The sequence below is a fragment of the Scophthalmus maximus genome, chromosome 22 (genome assembly GCF_022379125.1).
Source record: "Scophthalmus maximus strain ysfricsl-2021 chromosome 22, ASM2237912v1, whole genome shotgun sequence".
Lineage (NCBI taxonomy): Eukaryota > Metazoa > Chordata > Actinopteri > Pleuronectiformes > Scophthalmidae > Scophthalmus > Scophthalmus maximus.
Window position 1 is genome coordinate 8550637 of NC_061536.1, and position 23324 is coordinate 8573960.

Here is a 23324-nt window from a genome sequence, read left to right on the forward strand (position 1 = left end):
ACAAAGAAAGAGGGAGCACGTGTAGAGAAAAGGAGTTGGAGAGGAAAATGCAGACATTCATTTGAACACAGATATAATTTGGAGAGAAGCGGCACCTCATAAACCACGGTAGCATAAACAGCTAGAGAGGTGGCCACCACTCTATAATGTGAGCGTGTGTGTTTCTGATATAGGTTCACTTTGCGGACAATTGGGTCAAAAGCCAGCCGTGTCTCCAGTTTGGAAAAGGATGATATCTGGGTCTGTGGTTAAGGTTAGGCGTATTATTAGGGTAAGTCTGCAGGAAATTGATGTATGTCCCCAAAAGGTGACCTATAGTGTGTGTGTGTCTGTGTCTGTGTGCGCTCGCGTGTGTGTGTATGTGTTTTAATGTATATCCAGGTGCGTTCCTGTATTTACGTCTGCGTACAGTACTTCTACATGTTAATATGTCAAAGCAAATCCAGTAATAGGCAAGTGGACTTTTGATTTATATTTTCTGCCTGGCTAATGTTTGATCGAATGTATCTCAGCTTGTTCAAATATTTGAAACAACTGTCAGACCTTTCCTGGCCCAGCTTGCTTAAAGTGCTGCAGACAAAGAGGACGGATGTCCCACTCGACTCCGTAGTGGGATTTAGTGGGTGAAGTGCAGAAATAAAGTTGTGTGTGTGTGGGTCGTCTATTTCCAGAGACCTGCTATCATGGCATTTGGGAATTAAAGGGGCACTCCTAACATTTTCAAATCTGAAAGTCAGTATAGCTTGTAACAGTTGTGTTCTCTGTGGTTGTGGAGGAGCTTTCTAAGGTCTAAATTTCTAATGTCTGGGGGAAACGTCTCTGGATTATTGTTGCGTGGACTTTTTACATTAAGCATGTGTCACACAGTGTCTTAGAGCTGCAATGCTCAACCGCTTTCAGTTTCCATCAAGACCTGGGATGCTTTAAAACCAAATTGGAAATTTCCCTATACTTCCATCATTGGGGTTAAAATTAGACTTTTGTGATATCTAATTAATGTATGGCGTTTGCTTGAAGTTGACTTCCAAATTTTGCTTGCATGTTTCTTGATCTCTCCTTGCATGTTGCAGTTGGACCAGGATTCAGAGCCTAATCTGCTGCCTGTCTGTGTTGATATCTGAATATGTACAAATAAATCTTCGACTCTTAATAAGTCGCTGTCGGTCAAAGTCATATTTAAATATTTTTTCTTCTTGCCAAGTGAGTGTGAATTAAGATTTAAACTGTTAATTGAGAAACTCTTCATTCAATTTGTTGATCGTGGCGCGAGCGCCTGCATTCCGTTGCCACGGCGACCGAGTTGCGTCACCGTGTAAGAGTCGGCGTAAACAAGGCGAAGCGATTCTGTTCCTCTTAGCGACACCAACGTCGTGAAGAGGTCGTGAAGAGGTGTCCGCTCGTCGCGTCTGTTTTCACGCTCGAATTAATGAGATTTTGTCGCGACGAGCGATAAACCAAACAGGCTCAGACAAAAATTTTAGCTTCCTTATTTTTCTCTTTTTCGGCAGCGGAACGGCTTGTGCGCACCGCACCCACACGGAAGCGGTCGCGGTGGGAACGGAAACCTAATCTGTAAACAACAGTGTGAGTGGCAACAGTGGCAACAAAACGCGTGCGAGGCGACAGAAGAACATGTTCAAAAACACCTTTCAGAGTGGATTTCTGTCCATCCTCTACAGCATCGGGAGCAAACCCCTTCAGATATGGGATAAGAAGGTAAACCGCGAGCCGGGGTGAGCGCCCCGAGCCTCGCACTAGCTTCCTTAGCATGTCGTGCTAATGCTAAATCGCTCTGCTCGTGTTCTTCTTAATGCTTGACATTATTACAACTAACCACGATCTCTGGTGTTACAGTGTGTGTTGCACCCAGAGTTCAGACAGCTGCTGGCTAAGGTTGAAGTCATTACACTTAAAACAGCTGTCATTCCTGTGAGTGAAGCTGTTCTGCCTCAAAAAGGGACACACGTTAAAGTGTGTTGTGTCTTATTTAGTTACTAGTGTAACGCTTTGACATATCTTCTCAGCTGAGGGTTATTATCCTGCTGACCATATTTTAAAAACTTAAAGTTTATGCAGCGACTCGAAGCACCGGTGTTCGTGTGCATGACACTTCAGGGACTTGTGTCGCTAATATAATAAAGAGATCTGACCCAATAACACTTATTGTTTATTTTTCGCAAAAATGTTCAATTCAGGAAAGGCCCCTGTTCTCACTGATTGTTAAAGTAAGTGAGTCAGAAGGCGCCGCTGTTCTGTTCCCACAGCAGCATCTGAAGTCTAGCTTGACAGATTATTACCAATATTCAATAACAAAATGATATGGTCAGCTTTGTGACATTAAGACAATCCAAATAAGTGTGAATTAGTTCATAGACGGTGATATGAACCGAGCAGGACGTCTTTCACAGTCAAACTATTTAAATGTCTCGAAATGATCTGAAATGTTTCCTTTGCATTTCTGTCCTGTAGTTTCTTTTTGTCGTTTTTTTGACCACCGTTTACACCAATACAGATATAATTATGATGATGGTGACAGCGCCCCACTACTCGAGAGAAACATCTGATTTCTCCATATAAAACAACAACATTTGGTATTTCTGTTTTTTTTTTTCCACAGGTAAGAAATGGCCACATCAAGAGAATCACAGACAATGACATTCACTCACTGGTGTTGGAGGTTGAAGGGACAAACGTCAGGTGAGTTTGTGTGTGTGTGTCCGTCCATCCGCTCAGGTCAACTTGTGTAAACAAACTTATTCTTCCCCCCCTCTCACCTTCTTTCTTCTGACCCCGACAGCACCACCTACATAACATGTCCTGCAGACCCAAAGAAGACGTTGGGCATCAAACTTCCATTTCTGGTCATGATCATCAAGAACCTTAAGAAGTATTTCACCTTTGAAGTCCAGGTGGGGAAGGCACATGCTCTCGGGGTCGCGTCTTTTTCGCCTTCGGCGGCTCAAACAAATAGAGCAGCCTTGTATCTGCTGTGTGCGAGTAACAAATCCATTCATGGTCACTCATGCTTTCTCCCCCGTCTTTACAACTCTTAGGTGTTAGACGATAAAAACGTTCGGCGAAGATTTCGGGCGAGTAACTATCAGAGCACGACGCGAGTGAAGCCGTTCATCTGCACCATGCCCATGAGGCTGGACGACGGCTGGAACCAGATTCAGTTCAACCTGTCGGACTTCACCAGGAGGGCGTATGGAACTAATTATATTGAGACGCTGCGTGTACAGGTCAGTGCACAGAGACTGACGGGGAACCAGCTGTAAAATTCTACTTACACTGTGAAATCTTTATATGAAGTGTTTTAAAACTGTTTTGTCTTTCTACTGCTAATGTCGAACCTGTTTCCCTCTCAGATCCACGCTAACTGTCGAATAAGGAGGGTGTACTTCTCCGACAGACTGTACTCTGAGGACGAGCTCCCAGCAGAGTTTAAACTCTATCTGCCCGTCCAGAACCAAAAGGCAAAGGTGAGACATAACGCCTCCACGCACATCGGCTTGATCGTACAGTACATGCTGTGTATACATATGATATGTTTAACACTCTTCTGTTTATGTGTTTTCTTCTTGCAGCAGTAGAGTTTTTCAACCTGAACCTTTCCCCGTGACCTGATGTGAAGTTTAGCTGTAAGACTTTCTGTGTGTAGATATGAGATTTGTAATATTGTTAATGTGGAGCTACGAATTTTTTTGAGTGCTGTCTTGTGTTGCTCTCTGCACAATAGTTTTTTATGGACTGACCTGTCACTACAGTCTTCAGTGCATTGTTGTTAACTGATAATTGGCAAATACTGATTCTACAGAAACCATGTTCTGTGTCCTGATCAAAAGCCAGATGCTTTCTGATAATCAAGTGTTACTTGCCAGTAGAATGAAGACAAAGTGCTTGTTTAAAAAAAAAAATACAAATAAAAATAGACAGGTCTATTCATCAAATATAAACAATCTTTATCCAACAACACAAACAGTTTCAAAGAAAAAAAAACATGAAAATTATTTTCCTTCTGAAAACATATACTCTTTGTTTCACTTGATCTGATGACAGAGTTTAGAGTATGAACAAATTAATAATATGTTCAGAAACAGGAAGGGGTGGGCTTTAGCCAAATTAAATAACACAATCTTTTACAAGAGATGAAACCTATCTTATATTAATTCTCAGGATGGCATCTGTTCACTTTCATATTGCCATTTTCAAGAAATCTCATGACAAACAAAAAGCAAAGCAGAATTAAAAGTGAGCAACTTGGGAAATGCATTTTTCATGTGAGGGTCATGCAAATAAAATGAATCATTTATTCTATATTTCTACTGTTTATTTGAATCTATTTACCAATTATCATGAACTTATCAAAAGTTGGTTAATTTTCAAGTAAAGTTCTATTTTGGAGTCATTTGCCAGCATTTTCTTTTTGACACTGACTTCAATATTTGTTTTTACGGTTTCGTTTTTTGCTCTTTCCTCCCAACTAACAAGAATGCACTAAGCTATGCATTTTGTAAATAAGTTCCCAAGACAGCATCTTTTGGCATCGAGTTATCAATATAGTTCTCACAAAATAAAAACTCATGTAGTCACTGCTGCACAGACCGTACACAGAATCATGTGGTGATAAAAGTGGGTCAGACTAAAAGATATTAAAAGCTGCCATTTGTGCATTGAAATACCAACAATGTGATAAGACTATACACAACTCTTAAATAAAGCTTTCCATCAGAATAACATGTTCACATACAAAAAATGTCACATTTGAAAAAGGTTCGTTCTGCTCAAGGGCTACATTACAGTTGTACCAGAATTTGAAGTGAGGGCAGTAAGTTTTACAGTAGGTTCCCACATATTTCACACACCATGACTAAAAATACATCTATTGGCTACAGAGAAAAAGGTTTCGGTGAATTGCTTTCCTTTGTAAGTATTTGGCCTCTGTGTCATTTCTTCATGAAGTATTAGTATTTCTTTACATCTGGAGTTTAAGCATAGTTATGCAGCAGGCACTTATAATTCTCAACAAGGAATGTCAACACACAGTGTTTTTGATATCTGATGCCATGATTTAACAACAGTGTTTTCCCTGAAATGTGATCAATGAGGGAAGAACTTGTGACATGTAAAAAATAAATAAATTAAAGCCTCCGATTTTAACGGATTCACTCAGCTCTTATTGTGTCTTTGGAAAGCAGATTAAAAGGTTAAGCAAAATAACAAATCATCCTATATTCTACATATCTATCATCCAAAATCAACTTTTGTATGGCAATATCCATATTGGCAAAAGTGTCGCCTGAAATAACTTTAGGATCAGGTCAAGACAGAGATTCTGGCATGAAACTCCAAACATTACTGCTGCATTTGCTTTTTTACTTTTAAACAAACTGAAATTGTCAACCAGTAAATTACAGAACATGGAGATTATTCTAAAATAATCTGTTATCCTCACACAAACAACTTAAAGAATACATTCATAGAAATATATTGCTTTAACAGCATGCATCTTTAAAGTGCAAATAACATTCATTGGTTCAGATCAGCAAATCAACTACTGCATTAAATCATACATTTTACAAAATAAAATCCAACATAAATAATACATTCAAGATGGCACAAGATAACTGCAGTCACAGCCAACAAATAAAATTATACTAAGTATAAAATAAAACATCTGCCAAAAAATTAAAATCATGCCAAGGTAAATAAAACACCTGTAGCATGGACTGTTACACTAACGTCACAGTTGTAAAAAACAACCTTGTATGCTTTTTTTGGAGGGAGGGGTCCTTTCTTCAGAATTTTCTTATAAATATTTTTTATATAAATGTCTGTAAAACATGATAACTGCATTGCATATGTGGACGTGTGTGTTTGTATCAGAATACATGTAAAATCGAGAGTAAATAATAATAAATGCGGGACAGGTTTATTCAGGGCCCCAATAGCAGCCACTTTGGGAAACTTAGCAACATACATTTGCTTTTGTTTTTGATAGAAATCATACTAAATGTAATACGTGTGGGATCAATTTGCAATAACATAGATTAAAAATGTTCACTTAGGGTTCAGAGTTTAAACATCCTGCATGATGGTGGCTCCCAAGGTTTGTAAATACTGGCGGCTGACCACAAAGGTGTGTGTTATACCAAAGTGGAATGTTCCTTTGGATCAAGCACTTCTCATGTTATTTCATGACAGGTGTATTTATAGGGCTTTGCATTATTGTTGCCTCAACTTTCTCTTTATTTGCTCACTGAAGGCTGTGTGTGTGTGTGTGTGTGTGTGTGTGTGTGTGTGTGTGTGTGTGTGTGTGTGTGTGTGTGTGTGTGTGTGTGTGTGTCTGTGTGTGTGTGTGTGTGTGTGTGTGTGTGTGTGTGTGTGTGTGTGTGTGTGTGTGTGTGTGTGTGTGTGTGTGTGTGTGTGTGTCTATGTGCCCTCATTCAGTGCTATTTGCTGCTTGCGTAATGAATAACATAGTAGTCATGGACATACATCAACACAGCGACAGGCTGGCCAATGATGAGTGAGATCCACACGGCGGCGTTTCCATAGATTCCATTTAGGAAACGACCTACGAACCAGGCCAGAGGAACCTGCAGAGATTAAACGTCGAGGGGTCAAAATGTGCGTGTGCGCGGGTGTGAAAAGTGTTGGGTGGAGGACAGAGTACAGATGAGGGGAGGTGACCAACAACAGTTATTTGTGACAGAGTGAGTGAGATGGACAGTTCAACGTGTCTCACCTGAGCCATCATTCCCATAAAGGCCCAGAGTCTGAACATCTTCAGAGGAACGCTCACCAGGTACTGAAGATGAAAGACAGACACAATGATAAATCCTAAACAGAATCTGTTTTTTTTCAGATGTGTTAAAAGTGTCTAAATACAAAGGGTAATATTTTATATTAAAGTAAAACTTTTCCCAAAGGAAGGATGCTGTTGGTTTACCTCGTGGAAGAAGGCAGACACCAGAAAAACTGCTGTCTGGGCCAGAAACTTGTTGACCCCCTTCCTCATCATTGGTTTATAGAAGTGTCTGCAACACACAAAGACAAAGACCAATAAGCTCAGTCACAAATCTTTCAGAAAATTCTCTCGAGTAAACTTTCTAATCACACCTTGATTTCTTTATCATTGTACTTTGGACAAAACTCACCAAAGAAATTTCGCTAACTTTCATAGAGGAGCAAATAAACCAGAAAATATTCACATTTAAGAAGCCGAAATCATGGAATTTTGACCTTTTTTCTGCTTGGTTAACGAGACAGAGAGAGAGAGATGCACATCACCTCAGTGCTGATTTCCCAATTCACTCTTGAGGTGTTTATTTCCCTCTTTTTCGTGACCAAAAGGACCCCTTTGGAGTGCTTGCATATTTTGCAAAATAGGGCCTCCTGGCTGAAACCCGGTGACCAGTACACCACTGTGTATATATACACCGTCTTGTCTACTGCAGAGAATCCACCCAGTCACAGAGAACTTCAATCCCAGAGCAACTTCAATATGAACCCAAAACATCAAACAGGACGGCAATGTCCGAACTCACCTGAGACACCACTTGTGTACCGGGATATTCCAGTTGGCCCAGAAGTAGGTGACTGTCTCAGAGTTCCTAAAATGAACAAGAGATTGACTTAAAGCATCGGGTTCTAAATGATGGCTACTTATTTTAATACACATTATTTTATTACTGTGTTATGTGTTGCACGTGGTCTATTCATGGACACTAATGTGAAGTATCGGTGTTGGTAAATTTAAGTTGATAACAGTTGAGAATATGTGACTGAGCCTTACGTGCCTTAAACCTGGAAGACAGCAGTCTGGGACTAACTGAGCATCTGTGCCAGGTTTTCAAGTCTTTCCAATTGTTTTGGTCAGAGTGTCTCGAAATGTGCCCATATATTGTTTGAATGTGAACGGGATACTTCTACTGTTTGAGCGCTGCACTCACCACCAGTCTCTGTAGAACTCTCTGTCTCCAAACTGCAGCAGCTCTGCCACAAAGTTCATAGAGGAGTGGAAAAACCAATAGAAGAATATTAACCAGATCAGATGGTTAGGGACCTGGGAGGAGAGGAGAGGAGAGGAGAGGAGAGGAGAGGAGAGGAGAGGGGCAAGGGAGAAATAAGGGAAGATGTCTGGGTAGGTCAAGTGGGAAAATGGTAAATGGATTTGCATATATATAGAGCTGTAAGTCACCCATTCACACCGCTTCTTTACTTCTATTTATTTAGTGTTTCTTTATCTCTCATACACCCCCATTCAGACACTGGGTTAGACATGTGGACTGGAGGAGCTGGGGATCGAACCTCCGACTTTCCGACTAAGGGGGTGCTCTGCCTCCTGTGCCACAGCCGTGAAGAGGTGTATTTGTATTCACCGTAACATTTATTTGCTGACACAAAGTTATGAGAGGTCATTGTTGTGCATCTCGTATGGTTCTGTCCTGATACTCACTGCTAATTTCAGCAGACGCTCCACCATCCTAGAAAAGTCCATTTCCTGTGAGAGACAACAGGAATAAAATGTTACATTTTGGATACTGACACACTACTGAGATTCCAGTAAGGTTTAAAAAAAAAATGTGGTAAAGAGTGAGAGTGTGTATACACATTACACGCACCTGGAATGGTTTCATTGAGTTCTGTATTGTGGGAACCATCCACTGAAAGATACAAAATAGAATTACTTTATTTCATTGTCTACGAAATGGGAAAAGTAGACATATTATTGGTTGGCTGATTGTATCGGCCAATATGAGCCCGTCGGTATCGGCGTTTATGTTTGCTGATATGCACCGACATGACAATATCTTAGGTATCGTTGCCATTTTTTTTTTATATATACATAATGGCTGATATATTGGTATTTGAATTTTTTTACTCCCACATTTCAGCATCGGAATCACCCCCCAAAAATCCATATCGCCCGGGCTCTAGTTAAAAGACATTACTTCAAGCACACAAAGCAAATATTTCTACAACAAATGATTGATGTTGAACCGTATGGTTTATTGTCTGTGTGCGCGATCTACATACCTGCTGTATTAATCCCACCAGCAGCTGCATGAAGAAAAGCTGCAAGAGGAAAAGGCCGAGTTATGATTGAAACAAAACATGCATAAATGTCTACCTGTCTGGGTCATTTGAATAACGTGTGTGTGTGTGTGTGTGTGTGTGTGTGTGTGTGTGTGTGTGTGTGTCTTCCCTCTCACCATTTCAAACAGTCGTCTCATCAGGAACCTTACACGTATTCGAGGTGACCGTGGGAAGTTGAGCTGGTAGCAGAGAGTTGGGGCAAAGACAAAGTAGTACATGTCTAAAGAAAACAAAGAAATAATCTATTAATATTTATCGCTAAAATGTTTTATTCTAAGCTGTGTGCGGTTCATCTCTGTGCGGGCGTCGTGGTTACCTCTGTGGGTGAGGTTGCCTGGGTAAGAAACATGACTGTGAACTGCTGAACCGTTGGACTGAGACACAGATGGACCTGAATAAACACAAATGGAGATGATAAGTAACTTTCAAGACTCATGATTCCCATGTTTTCTACAGTTGTTCCCAAAATGTAATTGAATTTGTAGGATTACTAACGTAATGTCTAAACTTAAAAGTCACCGCGTTGGATTTGTATTTAATAATAAAAATAGCTCCAAACCACACACACACACACACACACACACACACACACACACACACACACACACACACACACACACACACACACACACACACACACACACACACACACACACACACACACACACACACACACACACACACACACACACACAGTGTTAAATCTGTTAAAGATTGATATTAACTATCTGTGTCTGTGTGTGTTTGTGTTATCTTCAGTTTACCATGCCACCACTAGAGTGTAGTAACAGCTTCTTAGCCCCGGTCGAGAGGATTCAACATTTTCTGCGTGTGTGTCGTTAATATACTTACACGAGTATGACCGTGTCAGTCTTTTGGCTTTGGCTTTCCTGATTTCTCTACACCACCTGTTTGTATCTTGGTAGGAGTACAGCTTGAGAAACAGCACTGTGTAGACTCCTAGGGAGAGCACACCACCCACTGACACACACACACACACACACACACACACACACACACACACACACACACACACACACACACACACACACACACACACACACACACACACACACACACACACACACACACACACACACACACACACACACACACACACACACACACACACACACACACACACACACACGAAAACTAAACTCATATAATTCGTCAGTGATATCACTTCATTTTGTGTTACCATCAAAACATAATCATGAATTAACTTTTATTCAAGAGACTTTGCACATAAACATAACATGTACAATCTTAATTTATACGTATGTATACTGTGTGTACCTGGGGTCATGGAGTTCACAGAGAGTACTGTGACTGAAGGGAAGATCAACAAGGACATCAGGTTAAAAACGTGAAAGATCAAGCCAGTCGTTTTTGATATGGTGCCCTGGAAAGATGAAAAACACAAACAACATAAAACATCTCATCACTGATTTTTTTTTCTTCCTTTAAGCAGAGAAAAGCAAAATGTCTTCCCTGTGCAACACTATAACTGATGGTTTGTACAAATAAAATTCTAATCAGGGTTAAGAGCAGGGAAAAAGAGGGCAGAGGTGAATTTACAGTGTAGACTCAGGGTAGTGTCAAGATCCTGTTGCAAACATCAAACATCTTTGATGGGAGAAACATGAATGACGATGTTAAAAGCAAACCTACACTCTCTTACAGTTGATTGAACAGGCCAGACATAATTCTGACAAAATCCCTAAACAAATTAATTATGTCAACGTTTGGTCTCTGGTATCCAAAGAGAAAAATGGAGAAACATGTATTGAATTAAAGAAATTGGTCAAATTTGCTGTGTCCATGACAGTCATAATACTGTATGGTCGTAAATGACAATTTGTGTTTTCTGGTTTGCAATAAAGACTCACCACAGCCAGACGTCTCTCTGTGTACAAGGCTGCTAAGATGAAAACGTTCGACACTGAAACACAGAAAAGAAAAAACGGATTATTCAAATACAGCAATGCATATTGCACTGTAGATGGGAATCATAGTAGGATAACTTTATTCTATTGTGTAAGAGGTAACTGCTCGTGAATATGGATTTTGCTGGGCAACTTTTCAGATACTATAACAGCTCGCCTCTGAGGTCAGAGAAGGACAAATGGCAAGAAGTCTTTCACCAAATGTTTAGACAATATTAAAAGAGAATTAAAAAAATAATACACACCAATGATGAGGCAAGCTGCTGGCCAGCTATAGGGGTCCTTCAAGAAGAGAGACACCACCTGGATAGGGTCTACTAAGATGCCATACCTAGATGGGAAAAGAACAAAATTAAATTATTGATCCCACCAGGCATAAATTAAAAATCATTAGGTGCAGCATGAACCTTGGGAGGTTTAGATGAAAGTATATGGTTCAAATTGTTATGTAGGTATAGGTTGTATAGGTTGAGGTGAGATCAGAGGAGGTAAAGGTTGAGAGTGGTTATGGTTAGAACAGGAATGTCAGGTGACATCCAGGAATGACAGTGTAACTGTGCAGTGTTAGATTTATGTCAAGTTGAACTGGAGAAGAGAAGGTGATGTTGACGTGTGGGCTGAGAGGAAGAGATCAGGAGTTGTTGTTGTTGTTGTTGTTGTAGTGAATAATAAAAGCAGGTAAGTGCATACTCACTTTATAATGTTCTCCAAGAAGAGACGTGCATTACTCAGCACCTGAGAGGGGAGACAAGAGAGCCAAGACGAGAGACAATGAGCATTAGGGCTGCAACAGTTTTTTTCATTATCGACTCATCAATTAGTTGTTTGGACTGTAAAATGGTGAAAAACGATGCAGCTCTCATGAGCATCATTCGCAGTATCAACGAGAATCATGCAAAGGTAATATATATTTTTTTAAAAAAGTACCTGAGTCTAAGTTGTCTTGTAACTGGAGAGTCCATTCACTGAATCTGGCATCTGTTTATAATCTAACAATGCTTAACCACAACTCTGGCTTATCATTTTCGTTGCACACAGCTCTGCTCACGATTAGTCTGCACATTAAAAACTCTTCATGCTGAGAACTGTTCTTTTTGAAATGTCTTTCAAAAACAACAGTGACATTCGACGGCCAAAAAATGGAATACACGTCTCTGTCCTGTGTGTTGGCTGCTCTTATGCAGAGCAGTTTATCAAGAGTGGATACAGTATAAAAGTAACTGTACACGCAGATCCCTATCCGTTTGTGGCTGCACAGATCAGATCTTCATATCTAAATTTAGCAACACGTTCCTGTTAATTCCAGTCACAACCTGCTGCTGCTCCCTCCGTTGAAAAGTTACGTTTCTCATCATATTACGTATTAAAGTCCAAGGCCCGAGTCCAGCTTTATCTCAGTAATCGTTTATCTGAGCCCTATACTGATCTGAACACAACAACTCAACGCAGAGAGGCAACAGTGAATGTGTAAAGAATATATATGTTTTCTGAAGATAATTTTTATGGCTCGTTGCAATGTTAAGTTTATGAGTTAAAGAGATAGTGAAGATAATGGCGACGGTAAGGACACGACACATGATAAGGTCGTGCTGTAGTGACTATGTTAACACTTCGGCCCACTGCTCTGCCAAGACCCTGCAGCAATGTGGTTTTGATCCAACTCTGAATTTTGTCTAACATTCGCCTCAGTAACCTTCAGCCCGGACAAGACAGCAGCCGCAAGTGTAACGTTACAAAAGATCAGATTTTGCAATACTTTGACTGCACAATTGCATCTATTCCCTTATCCCCGTCAGAAAGGTCACTGTGCAAAGTTCAGATCAAAACCCTTGCGAGGTGGCAGGAATTCAGTTTCTTGCTCAAAGACACTTCAGCAGAGTGGGTGAATTAACTGAACGCTGGCTGCCTGGTTGAAAAACCATTTCTGTCCAGTAGTAAACTATTAATTGGAGTTTTTATGCAACCTGTTAACTTATAGTCAGTAAAGCTGTGGTATTTACAAAACTCCTGTAGTTTATGTCGGTTCATTTTTCAGAAATATAAACTTAACATTGACAAAGACAGCTGTGACCTGTATATTTAAGTAGTTTTAGGTCAAATCTAAGTGTCATGTCAACATCATCCATCCATCATTATTAAAATAATAAGTCACAAATCAAAAATATACATATTGATACATATATTTGTAGTAATTTTCATATATAATTCCCTTTAATATCATTTATAATGTCCTCAGTGACGAACCACTTAGAACAGTCATTTCAGATCATAGAACAGTCATTTCAGACAACAACGTGCCTCTTTAACAAACAATATTTCAGCGATATAAAATTCACCATATAATACAGGTCATATATATTAGAAAACAGTGCTGATATGAATCAGATGAACTATCTGTTAGTGCCTTCACAGACTGAATGATCAAAACATTTCGTAGAAAGACCAACACAACAAACTAACCATTCATTTTCACACCTTTCACAAGTGTCTTGTTTTATGCTGTGAAACAAATTTGCAGCTGGCAGTGTAACGTTTTTTTCGGCCTCGCCGGCCCGAGGTCATTTCGGCTGTTCACATGGTCCCTTTGGCCACACATCGGAGGGATGAGCTTTTAAATTTCTTATCGGGATCAACAGTGTCTTATAGTGTGATAACCTTGGCTCATCTGTGATCAGTATTGCAACTTCAACTGAGACAAATCAACTAATTTAATACTTATTGTAAGACAGTTTTGTCACGTTTTAACACAGTACACTGTGAAACTGGCCGATTTTCCTACAGCATCTTTAACAGTGTCTGAAGGAGAGGTTTCATGCTGTATGTCTTAGAGTATGTGCACACACTGTAGCAGAGCCTGTCAGCTGTTCTTACAGGAGCTCCTGCTCCTTTCTTTTCTTGTTTATTAGAGTGAGTCTTGCATGGTTTTAATACAAGTACAAGGACGAATACAGCACAAGTACAAGTACAAGTACAGCAGACAAAAAAGTCCACAATTGATAAGAGTGAAAGTCTAACTTGCAAAGCAAACTTAAACTGAAAGTTACACTGTAACTAATTAACCTCATGTATCTAAATTGTAGAAATTAAAATAGAGGAAATGTCAAACTGGGCCAAAGCAAAAACAAACTTGCTGACTTCACTGTGGATGCACATGAGCTTTGTGTGATAGTGAGATAACACAAAAAAAGCAACTTATCAGTCTGCTCAGAGACGACACACGGAGACACACCATCACTGTTTTTGTCACTGTAACAGGTCCGACTAGTCAATTAGTGTGGGCTGGGACTTTTGTTTTATTACAGCTGAAGTTCAAATGTGCTGTTGTACTCCACAGTATGACTGTCTGACACAAAGGTAGGGCTGTTGTTGCCACCAAAAATGTTCGTTATCCATGATTATCATTGTTGACTGTTAGATCACTATTTCTTTCAAGTTTAAAGATGCAATTTTCACAGTGATATAATACATAAATAATACACTGCGATAATTACTTTGACAGTACTTTTGAGTAATTTTTTGCCTCACAAACATAAAAATGGGAAGAGAGGGGTAATGTTTTGCTGCATCAGGTATATTGGTGATGGAGCACAGTTCTGGAAGTCACCGTTTCGGTACTTTCACTCACCAGCATGACGACACACCAGTTGAGGATTCCTCTGTAGTTGCTGTAGCCGCTGGCGGAGCTCAAGAGAGACTCCTGGAGGACGTGACAGCTGCAAGAAAACATGAGACGACAGTTTTTACTGATGAAACTTTGGGTAGTTCCAGCTCTTTATCATCCTTGCTGTCTATTGCATGATGACGACCTCTGGGATTACACCACCGTACCGCTCAACCCTCAGTTGAGAAACACGGGGCTGTTAGGTGAAATCACACGTGCTCAGACATGCCATTGTGACACCAGAAGGATTCATTCTAAACTTTTAGTGACTGTGTGAAAGTTTATTTGGTTTAAACGAGGCTTCAATCTTACACAGCATTAATGACCAATAAGTCAACTTAGTTGCCCAAAATCTTTAAAAAAAATTACATCACACCACATATGACAGTGTTGAGGACCCCCCCAGCACAAATTCATATTTTTGTTAGATATTCAAGTATTTCTACTATAACCCCCCCCCCCCCCCCCCACACTTGGTAATTTTGCAGGAATTCCAATGGGATGATTGCCAAGCAACCTAAACTGAATGGAATACTGGAATATTTGGCAATAACCTTGACACAACTACGCCTGACGGAGAGACAACAGAGAGGAGGTGAAAGAGAGAGGAGAGGAGAGGAAAGCAGGAAGACAATAATATATAGTAAGAAAGAGGGAGGGTTTGAAAAAGAGAAAGGCGGAGTGACGGGATCAAGAGAAAGTCAACAAAAAAAAGGGGAAGCGGAAGGAGGAAAGTGTTGAGGGCCAGTCGCCAGATCAGACCAGCAGAGGAACGTGCAGGAGTAGAGGTAGGCACAGTATTGCGAAAGCACATGTCGTCGTTGTTTCTCAATTGTCGTAGTGAAGTAAATTGACACCCCCACGCATACTTCAGACATCTCATCTAGCAGTGAAAGGACTACAAATTACTTTATTGCAGCAGTGTCACATGAACTTATGAAGTCTAAAAGATGTGGGTCAACAATAAAAGGAGGCTTCGGCCCGTGTTCAAAGGTGAAGACAAGTCTGGAGAAGTGGACGTGTTACCACACATTAAAGGGTTACGTTTGGTGTTAGTGTTCCCAGAGATATTCTCTTCATATGCAATGCATCCAAACGGGCAGCTGTACCCCTCTCTCTTTCACGGTGAGTAAGAAAGGGTCATCAAAAGTTCTTCAACTATTGATTTCATTTATCAAATCTTTATCTTATTACCTTTTTAATCAACTGATTGATTTTTTCCGATTGATCAGACAACCGTGAAAACCACCAATCACACTTTGATTTCTTCCCAAAGTGACATTCTCCCAATGCTTATTTTTACCAAATATATTAAATTTGCATCATTGATACAAATGTGAGCAAAGCAGCAAATCACCACGTTGGCGAAGCTGTAACAAGATGATGTTTACCCCATCATATAGCGGAATCAATTCACTGTTTAGCATTCAAATATTAATAGTAAGACAAAGCCAATGTGCATATTTACTATTATCGTCTCTGATGATAGAATGGAATCAAAAAAATCGTTGGGGTTTTTGGACTTTGGATCGGGGGAAAAACAACAACAACAAAATAGAGAATTTGGGTAATCTAGGATAGATCTAGGTTAGATTACCAATAGAGAGCAAAGTCTGATATAAAACAGTTTTAGGTTTGTTAAACATTCATTTGTGAAAACACCGAACGTGGATTCACCAATTCGGGACAACATTCACTCACAAGAGGCCTGAAGTTTTGCCCAACCACATGAGATTAGTTCAGGTCTAGATTAAAAACCATTATGAGCCATGAGAATATTCTGGATTAGATTAACAAGAAGAGGGAGAGGCTGCCAATGTTTTGTAGGCGGGGGGGGGGGGGAACAAAAACTTCTTTTATTTATGAATAAAATCAAATCTTTCCACATCACACTGGGATCCGCGGACAGTTTGTGGAGGCTCGTGTTTCTGCTCGTCGCTGTTTACCTGAGTCTCTCGTTGATGTCCTCCACCGCTCGCCCCTGTTTGCTCGGACTGCTGCGGAGCTGCTGCTGCTGCTGCTGCTGCCCCGACGCCCCCATCTCGCCGCCCATCCTCCCGCTGTCTCTGGCGTCTTCTGTCTTGGCTCTGGCCGGACACGGTGGAGGTTTGTCGCCGGCGTCGTGCAACTTGCTGCCGTTGGCTTGCTTCCCCGTCACCGCTCCGGCGCCGCCGGGGATGGTGGTCCTCCTCCGGCGGGGGACGGGCCCTCTCGCATCGCCTCTGTCGCTCATTTCAGCGGCCGCAGTAGTTGCTTTCTCTCTACCTGCCTGCCATTGCGGGTCAAACTGGGGCCGAGCGTTCAGTTGTGTTCCTCTCCGCGGCTCTGCGGGATGGTGTCCCCGGCAGTGAGTCAGCGGTGACACGGGGGGAGGCGCCTCGTCGCCGCCACGGCTCAAGGTGCAGAGGGTTGTCGGGGGCCGGGTTGCCAGGTTTGCCTTTTCATCCGACGTCCCCCCATTCGAGGTGACGTTCAATCTCATTTCCGGATTAGCAACGTAATCCCGGGGTTTCCTGTTCATTTTATTGGCAAATGCTACTTTGACATCTGTGCTGGAGACTTTGCTATAACAAACTATTGTTATTCATCTTGTACAGCCACATTTCCCATAATCATTTAACAGGCTGATGGTGAATTGTATGTGTATGCACTTTGTTTTAATGCATTACATTATTGATTAACAACAATATTCCTAATGGATAAATACATATATTTGATTATTTTGGTAAATTGCCCTGAGTTTAGCCTCTCAATTTCTTTTATACCCAAATGAATTTAATTTAATGACAAGACTAACAGAGTAGTAGGGGAGCAGTGTGAAGGAGGAAGCAATTGTGGTACCTTTGACCCACCCTGTGCCCTATATACCTTTAAACATGCTTTTACGATATATGTTCCCTCCACTCTCACACTCAATGAAGTCCTGATCAATTTGAGTCTGAGAAAATGTTTTTCGTTTCGTTTTAATGGCTTTAAGTTATCTGTAATGTCATTACAATCATACCACCAGATCCCTCAATTTAAATACATTTTAGCCCATGAAACAATACCAACTGAATGTAGATGTATGTCATGTAGTGTGGTTTTGTTTTGTTTGCGTGAATTCGGCCACTGCTCAATGTCAGTGTTTTTTCTTTCCTCATGTTATGATTATGCATCCTGAAAAATAACAGTAAAAAAAAAATTGTAAGCACAATAGTTGCGCTCAAAAGGCCACAGACATTTCCATTGATCTTAATAATATTTTAAAGTTTCTGTGAAGCGCTTTTTTCTGTCACTTAGTACAACGGGTGAACACTGTAATAGTAACCGTTCCTGAATCACTAGAACCACAGTATAACCGGTCGTTTATGTATTTATATTGCAAAACTAAACTAAACACAGATCTAAAAAACTACAATCAAGTTAGTCTGCGGTGCGATTCGGAGAACAGCCAATGGAATTCGTGCGCCGTGTCACTTGGCACCTCTGACCAATTGCAGCGTAGCAGGGCGATGTCACGGTAGGTTGCTTCCTGCACAGGCAGCTGGCGCTCGTGACTGACATTTTCAAATGTTTTTCACCTGTTAAGCAACACACTTATGATTTTTCTTTTAATCGGCTAACCTGCCCGCGACACATCTCAAACATCGGCCCTCGGGTGTCCGCTTTTAAAGGGGATGAAAAGGCTCACGAGGAAGAAACAAAGCGCCGGCGGGTTCGGGGTGAGTGAAAATGGATCTGCCACAAGAGGTGAGTCGACCACGAACGCGTCAGCTGAGCAGTGTCGAATCTGCGTCCACGGAATATAAACATCACCCTGGCGAAGTCACGCGAACCCAGTTCTTTTCATTTCGAACCTACCTGTGCAGTTTACTTCCGCGTATCTGTCCACTGTACGGAAGGACCGACGCCTGCTCAGTCTAGAGACTATGTGGCGGAATGTAAAGTGAACTCAACGCTGCTAATATGAATAAAAGCACTAGTTCCACGTCGTTTCCTACTCTGCCTGTCGCCTGTCAGTCAACGCGAGTGTCGTGGGGGAAAACTTTGGCCACATGTTATCTACAAGTGGTGCCTGCGTGGCAGTGCACACGGCCCCGTGTGTGTGTGTGGGGGGGGGGGGGGGGGAGAAGAGAAGAGACTGACATCATGTCAATTATGCTTCAGACAGAAAATTGATGAGAAATTATCAATTATATTGGTTTCCAGTTCGTCACGTGCCAACAGATAATGCTCGTCCTCGCACCATCTCTGGATAGTTCTCTCAGTCGGTCGGACAAGAACACTCTTTAACTTTAAACCTCGTACTTTTAAAATTTGATTTAATTATGAATTAATAGTTTTCCTGTGAAAAAATAATCCGAGTTGCAGTCTTACGTTTGAATGTGTGTCTGTCCGTGTTTGATTCAGATAATTGCTCGCCTCTATTTATGATCTCAACATCTCTCCCTCCCCACATTTTCTGCTCTCATCCTTTCCTCTTTCCTCCTCCTCTTTTTCTTTCATCCCCTTCTTACGTTTCTTTCCCCCCCTTATCCATCCCTCCCCTCTCCCACTCCGTGTTGCCCGTCTGTCATCCTCTCACCTCTGTCCCCCCTTCACAGAACCGGACTGTGGGAGGAAACAGAAGTTGGCTGAGATCCATCAGGCGTTGATCAGGTTATACTTATATTGTCTCTAACAGTTTGCCAGTTAAAACGCACGTTTTCTTTATTCTGCCTTGAGGTGTATCTGAGAGGTCATATTAGTTTGAGGTTTTCTGATTTTGATGAAGAATGGCCAAGTAACACTGAAGTGCTCATACATAAAGATTGAAGTATGATGTCTCTAGTTCATTTTGAAAAAACATGGTCAGTGAATACAAGACACTGGGTGTTAAGATTTACCCAGTCGATTCAATGTTACATTACATTACATGTACATGTTTTTGAATCCTTCAAGGTTTTCACATGTCCATTAGCACCAGAGCAACAGGCCTCGTTTAGTCTTTTTCCCGACTGGGAATTCCTCTCCCTCCACTCATCCAACTTGCTGTTCCACAATTAGATGGCATGCATTTGTCCACAGACAGTGACCTTCATCCCGCCGTGCTAAGCTAATTTCACACATGAAGATCACTCACGTGTGCCCAGAGGAACAGTGTGCTGAGGATCATGAGGAGGAGGAGGAAGCATGTGAGACTATACATGAGAAATGGACAAGATTCATGCATTTCCTGTAACACACATTTCCAGAAATCAGCTGAACTGATTTCACAAAAACAAAACGGTAGTTGTGTCTGTCAGTTCACCTCAGACACGTGGACACACGGCGTCATGCTGCCATCAGTTCAGGACAGATGTGGGAAATATTTAAAGGGAGCATAGCAACTGAATTTTACTCTCCTGAGTATAAGGTTGTTATTACTGCATTTGAACGAAGAAATAATACACATATTCCACACAGCTGATATTATTCAAAGCCATTTGCAGATTTTTTTGTTTTGTTACGTGGGCAGACTTTAAAGTTGTGCCTTACTGTCCAATTCTAACTTTTGATCGAACAGTGACCCAGTTGACATTGAGACCCTGAGGAGAACAGCAGCCAGTAAAGGTGGACTGCTCACTGACGAACTGAGGAGGAAAGTGTGGCCCAAACTACTGAACGTCAATGTCTATGATCTCCCTCATAAACCTGGTTAGTTGTTGATTGATGTTGATATTCACTGTTTTAAGAATATTATGTGATACTAATATTTCTGAAGGTCTTAATAAAGGTTATAATCGCACCATTTTTTGTTGTTGTTGCAGGTCGAGATGTGAGGGAGAACCACAAGGACTACAACCAGGTGCTCCTGGATGTCAGGAGGTCCATGAAGCGGTTCCCTAAATGTAGGGGTGTGTGTGTGTGTGTGTGTGTGTGTGTGTGTGTGTGTGTGTGTGTGTGTGTGTGTGTGTGTGTGTGTGTGTGTGTGTGTGTGTGTGTGTGTGTGTGTGTGTGTGTGTGTGTGTGTGTGTGTGTGTGTGTGTGTGTGTGTGTGTGTGTGTGTGTGTGTGTGTGTGTGTGTGTGTGTGTGTGTGTGTGTGATCTGTAAAGATGGCACACACAGCTCACAGTGCCATTTATCAAGCTGTACCCCTGTACTCACAACAATATGCTGACATCTGGCAAAGCTTAATAATTAATGAACTAAAAGCTGCAACGGGGGCGACTTTTGTGTCTCAAGACAGCCTGAGCCCCCAGAATAAAAAAAAGCCTTAAATGTAGACAAGCAACAGATAAAAGTGTCTTGACTAACTGTGAGAATGTCGATTTAATCCAAGTTAGTCTCTGAGAGAGCCCGCTGAATGTGACGATCCTCCGCCCTGCCTCAGGTATGCCAGCCGCAGAGCGAGCCGTGCTCCAGGAGCAGCTGATCGACATCATACTGGAGGTTCTGAAACGCAACCCTCAGCTCCATTACTACCAGGGATACCACGACGTGGCCGTCACCCTGCTGCTGGTTGTCGGGGAGCGGATGGCTATCGCCATGTTGGACACACTCTCTAATTATCACCTCAGGTTGTGTATTTTCTCCCGATAAAAAGACTAGAATCTAGAATTTTCTTTTCTTTTCATGTTATTGCATTTTTTCAGCTTGATTTCAATTTAACAATAAAATTCCTATAACTTCTGTGTGTCTTCTCTGTCTACAGGGATTTCATGGATCCTACCATGGACAGCACTAAACACATTTTAAACTACCTGATGCCTATACTGGAACAAGTCGACGTGGAGCTGCATGACTTCATGATCAGGTACACACAGACAAAAGACTCTAAGGGCTTTCCAGTGGAAACTAGCGCTTGGACGTCTCATTTCTTAAATCAAAATAGAAACACTTTTTTTTCTGTAGCGCTGAACACCCTTTTAGTTGTTCATCTATGAGAGATGTATCCTCAGTTTTTTTTATTTGCGACTAGTTCTTTTTTCTGTAAAGTACATTTATTTTAAGTCACAGTAGACAAACCTGTGCCAAATGAAGGTAATGTAATGCAGGTATCAATCACAAGAGGGCACCAAAGTGTTGATTTTAACCTTGAAAGTGTGTGTGTGTGTGTGTGTGTGTGTGTGTGTGTGTGTGTGTGTGTGTGTGTGTGTGTGTGTGTGTGTGTGTGTGTGTGTGTGTGTGTGTGTGTGTGTGTGTGTGTGTGTGTGTGTGTGTGTGTGTGTGTGTGTGTGTGTGTGTGTGTGTGTCAAAACAATATCATCTTAAAGTTTTGCTTTGTAGTTTGTTTTTTTCCAAAGCGTATTATCAAGCTCAGTCTGGTGTCATTATGTGACCAAAGTGTACAAATGTGGCCTCATGATGACAATAACAGGTGGTTGTGTATGAAAAGAGAGATTATGAGTCCTCTCTCAGTGCATGAAATATGGTGTGTGTGTGACCTTTCTGACCTTTTTCTGGTTGGCCACCACCTCCTGGTCGATGCCTTTGACCTCCTTCTAGTCTAATCAATGAGAATGTTGTGGTTAAAGGTTTAAAGATCCAACTAATGATTATTTGCACACACTTACTGTATATCGCTGCCTTTTCAAGGGAACCATTCATTTTAAGAACAGTGACCTGTCATCCAATCAGCCGGTGGTTAATTTCACTACAGAATTAAAAACAGCTTGCCGGTAAATTCGCCCTCTGGTGTGTTACGTACATGTCACACAGGCCTAAATGTGTTCTTTGCCTTTTCTCTTTTAGAGCGGAGGTGGGAACCATCTTTGCACTGTCCTGGCTCATCACCTGGTACGGTCACGTCCTGTCCCAGTTCAAACACACCCTCCGACTATACGACTTCTTCTTGGCTTCACACCCGCTGATGCCCATCTACCTTAGTGCCACGGTAAGACAATGTGGAAGCTTACAGGAAATGAGCGAGAGGCAGTGGCTTTGTTTTGGCAGTAATCCTGGATGCTCACCCATTAATGCCCATGTGCGCACACACACACACACACACATACACACACACATTCACATTCACACTGTGAGGCTGAGCACTGTGAAGTCACTGGACTAGTTAATTAGATACCTCCTAATGAACAGATGAGAGAGTGAAAGGAGGGTACAGAGCAAAGGAGAGGAAGAGGGGGAGATAGAGAGGGTTTGAAAGAGGCGGTTAAGGATGAGGACTGCATCGGGAAGCAGAATGACGAGTAGACCTGACTGATGTCTGACAGAGAAGGAGGGAGAGGAACAGATGACAAAGTGAAAGCAGGATCTGAAGACTTGTGACTGTTTTTCTAATTTCCTTTTTTGGTGTGTGTAATAACACGTGCCTGTTAAAATAATTTATTTGATGTTTATTTGTGTGAAGAGACCCCTTTTTTTAAATGAAGGTTTTTGTGCATGTTTATCATTGTGTGTGTGTGTGTGTGTGTGTGTGTGTGTGTGTGTGTGTGTGTGTGTGTGTGTGTGTGTGTGTGTGTGTGTGTGTGTGTGTGTGTGTGTGTGTGTGTGTGTGTGTGTGTGTGTGTGTGTGTGTGTGTGTGTGTGTGTGTGTGTGTGTGTGTGTGGAGGCTGGGCAGAGGGAGAGCTCTGTTTGAAGTGTGTGAAACAACAAAGCAGAATGTAGTTCATGTTTCCTCCAAGGCTGAGTGCAGCGCACAGCATGGGGGGG

At 41.5% G+C, this 23324-nt stretch overlaps 3 protein-coding genes across 7 annotated transcripts in view; 2 read left to right on the top strand and 1 right to left on the bottom strand.

Annotated features, from left to right (window-relative positions):
• Positions 1-1338: 1338 nt before the first annotated feature.
• Positions 1339-4319, top strand: LOC118291650 (cilia- and flagella-associated protein 20). The gene is made up of 6 exons (XM_035619984.2): positions 1339-1716; positions 2618-2697; positions 2798-2909; positions 3054-3242; positions 3369-3482; positions 3588-4319. Exons 1-6 carry the CDS (start codon positions 1633-1635, stop codon positions 3591-3593), a joined length of 585 nt encoding a protein of 194 aa, XP_035475877.1. The 5' UTR covers positions 1339-1632; the 3' UTR covers positions 3594-4319.
• Positions 3940-17233, bottom strand: LOC118291646 (diacylglycerol O-acyltransferase 1). The gene is made up of 17 exons (XM_035619977.2): positions 16659-17233; positions 14677-14764; positions 11746-11786; positions 11297-11382; positions 10995-11047; positions 10402-10507; positions 9955-10083; positions 9419-9493; positions 9219-9322; positions 9043-9081; positions 8628-8669; positions 8462-8506; positions 7956-8068; positions 7551-7616; positions 6953-7040; positions 6749-6811; positions 3940-6599 (listed from the first exon to the last, which is right to left on the bottom strand). Exons 1-17 carry the CDS (start codon positions 17231-17233, stop codon positions 6453-6455), a joined length of 1860 nt encoding a protein of 619 aa, XP_035475870.2. The 3' UTR covers positions 3940-6452.
• zgc:63863 (uncharacterized protein LOC393372 homolog) overlaps positions 15571-23324 on the top strand; it is a 28899-nt gene continuing 21145 nt past the window's right edge. For 3 of the 5 annotated variants that reach the window (XM_047329988.1, XM_035619980.2, XM_035619979.2), the window contains exons 1-7: positions 15571-15837; positions 19299-19353; positions 20240-20370; positions 20484-20564; positions 21048-21234; positions 21369-21470; positions 22409-22550. In XM_047329988.1, the coding sequence (XP_047185944.1) occupies positions 15663-15837; positions 19299-19353; positions 20240-20370; positions 20484-20564; positions 21048-21234; positions 21369-21470; positions 22409-22550 (873 nt within the window). In that variant the 5' untranslated portion in view covers positions 15571-15662. Of the gene's footprint in view, positions 15838-17864; positions 18445-19298; positions 19354-20239; positions 20371-20483; positions 20565-21047; positions 21235-21368; positions 21471-22408; positions 22551-23324 lie in introns of those variants that run through there. The other 2 variants (XM_035619978.2, XM_035619981.2) reach the window with 2 other exon arrangements.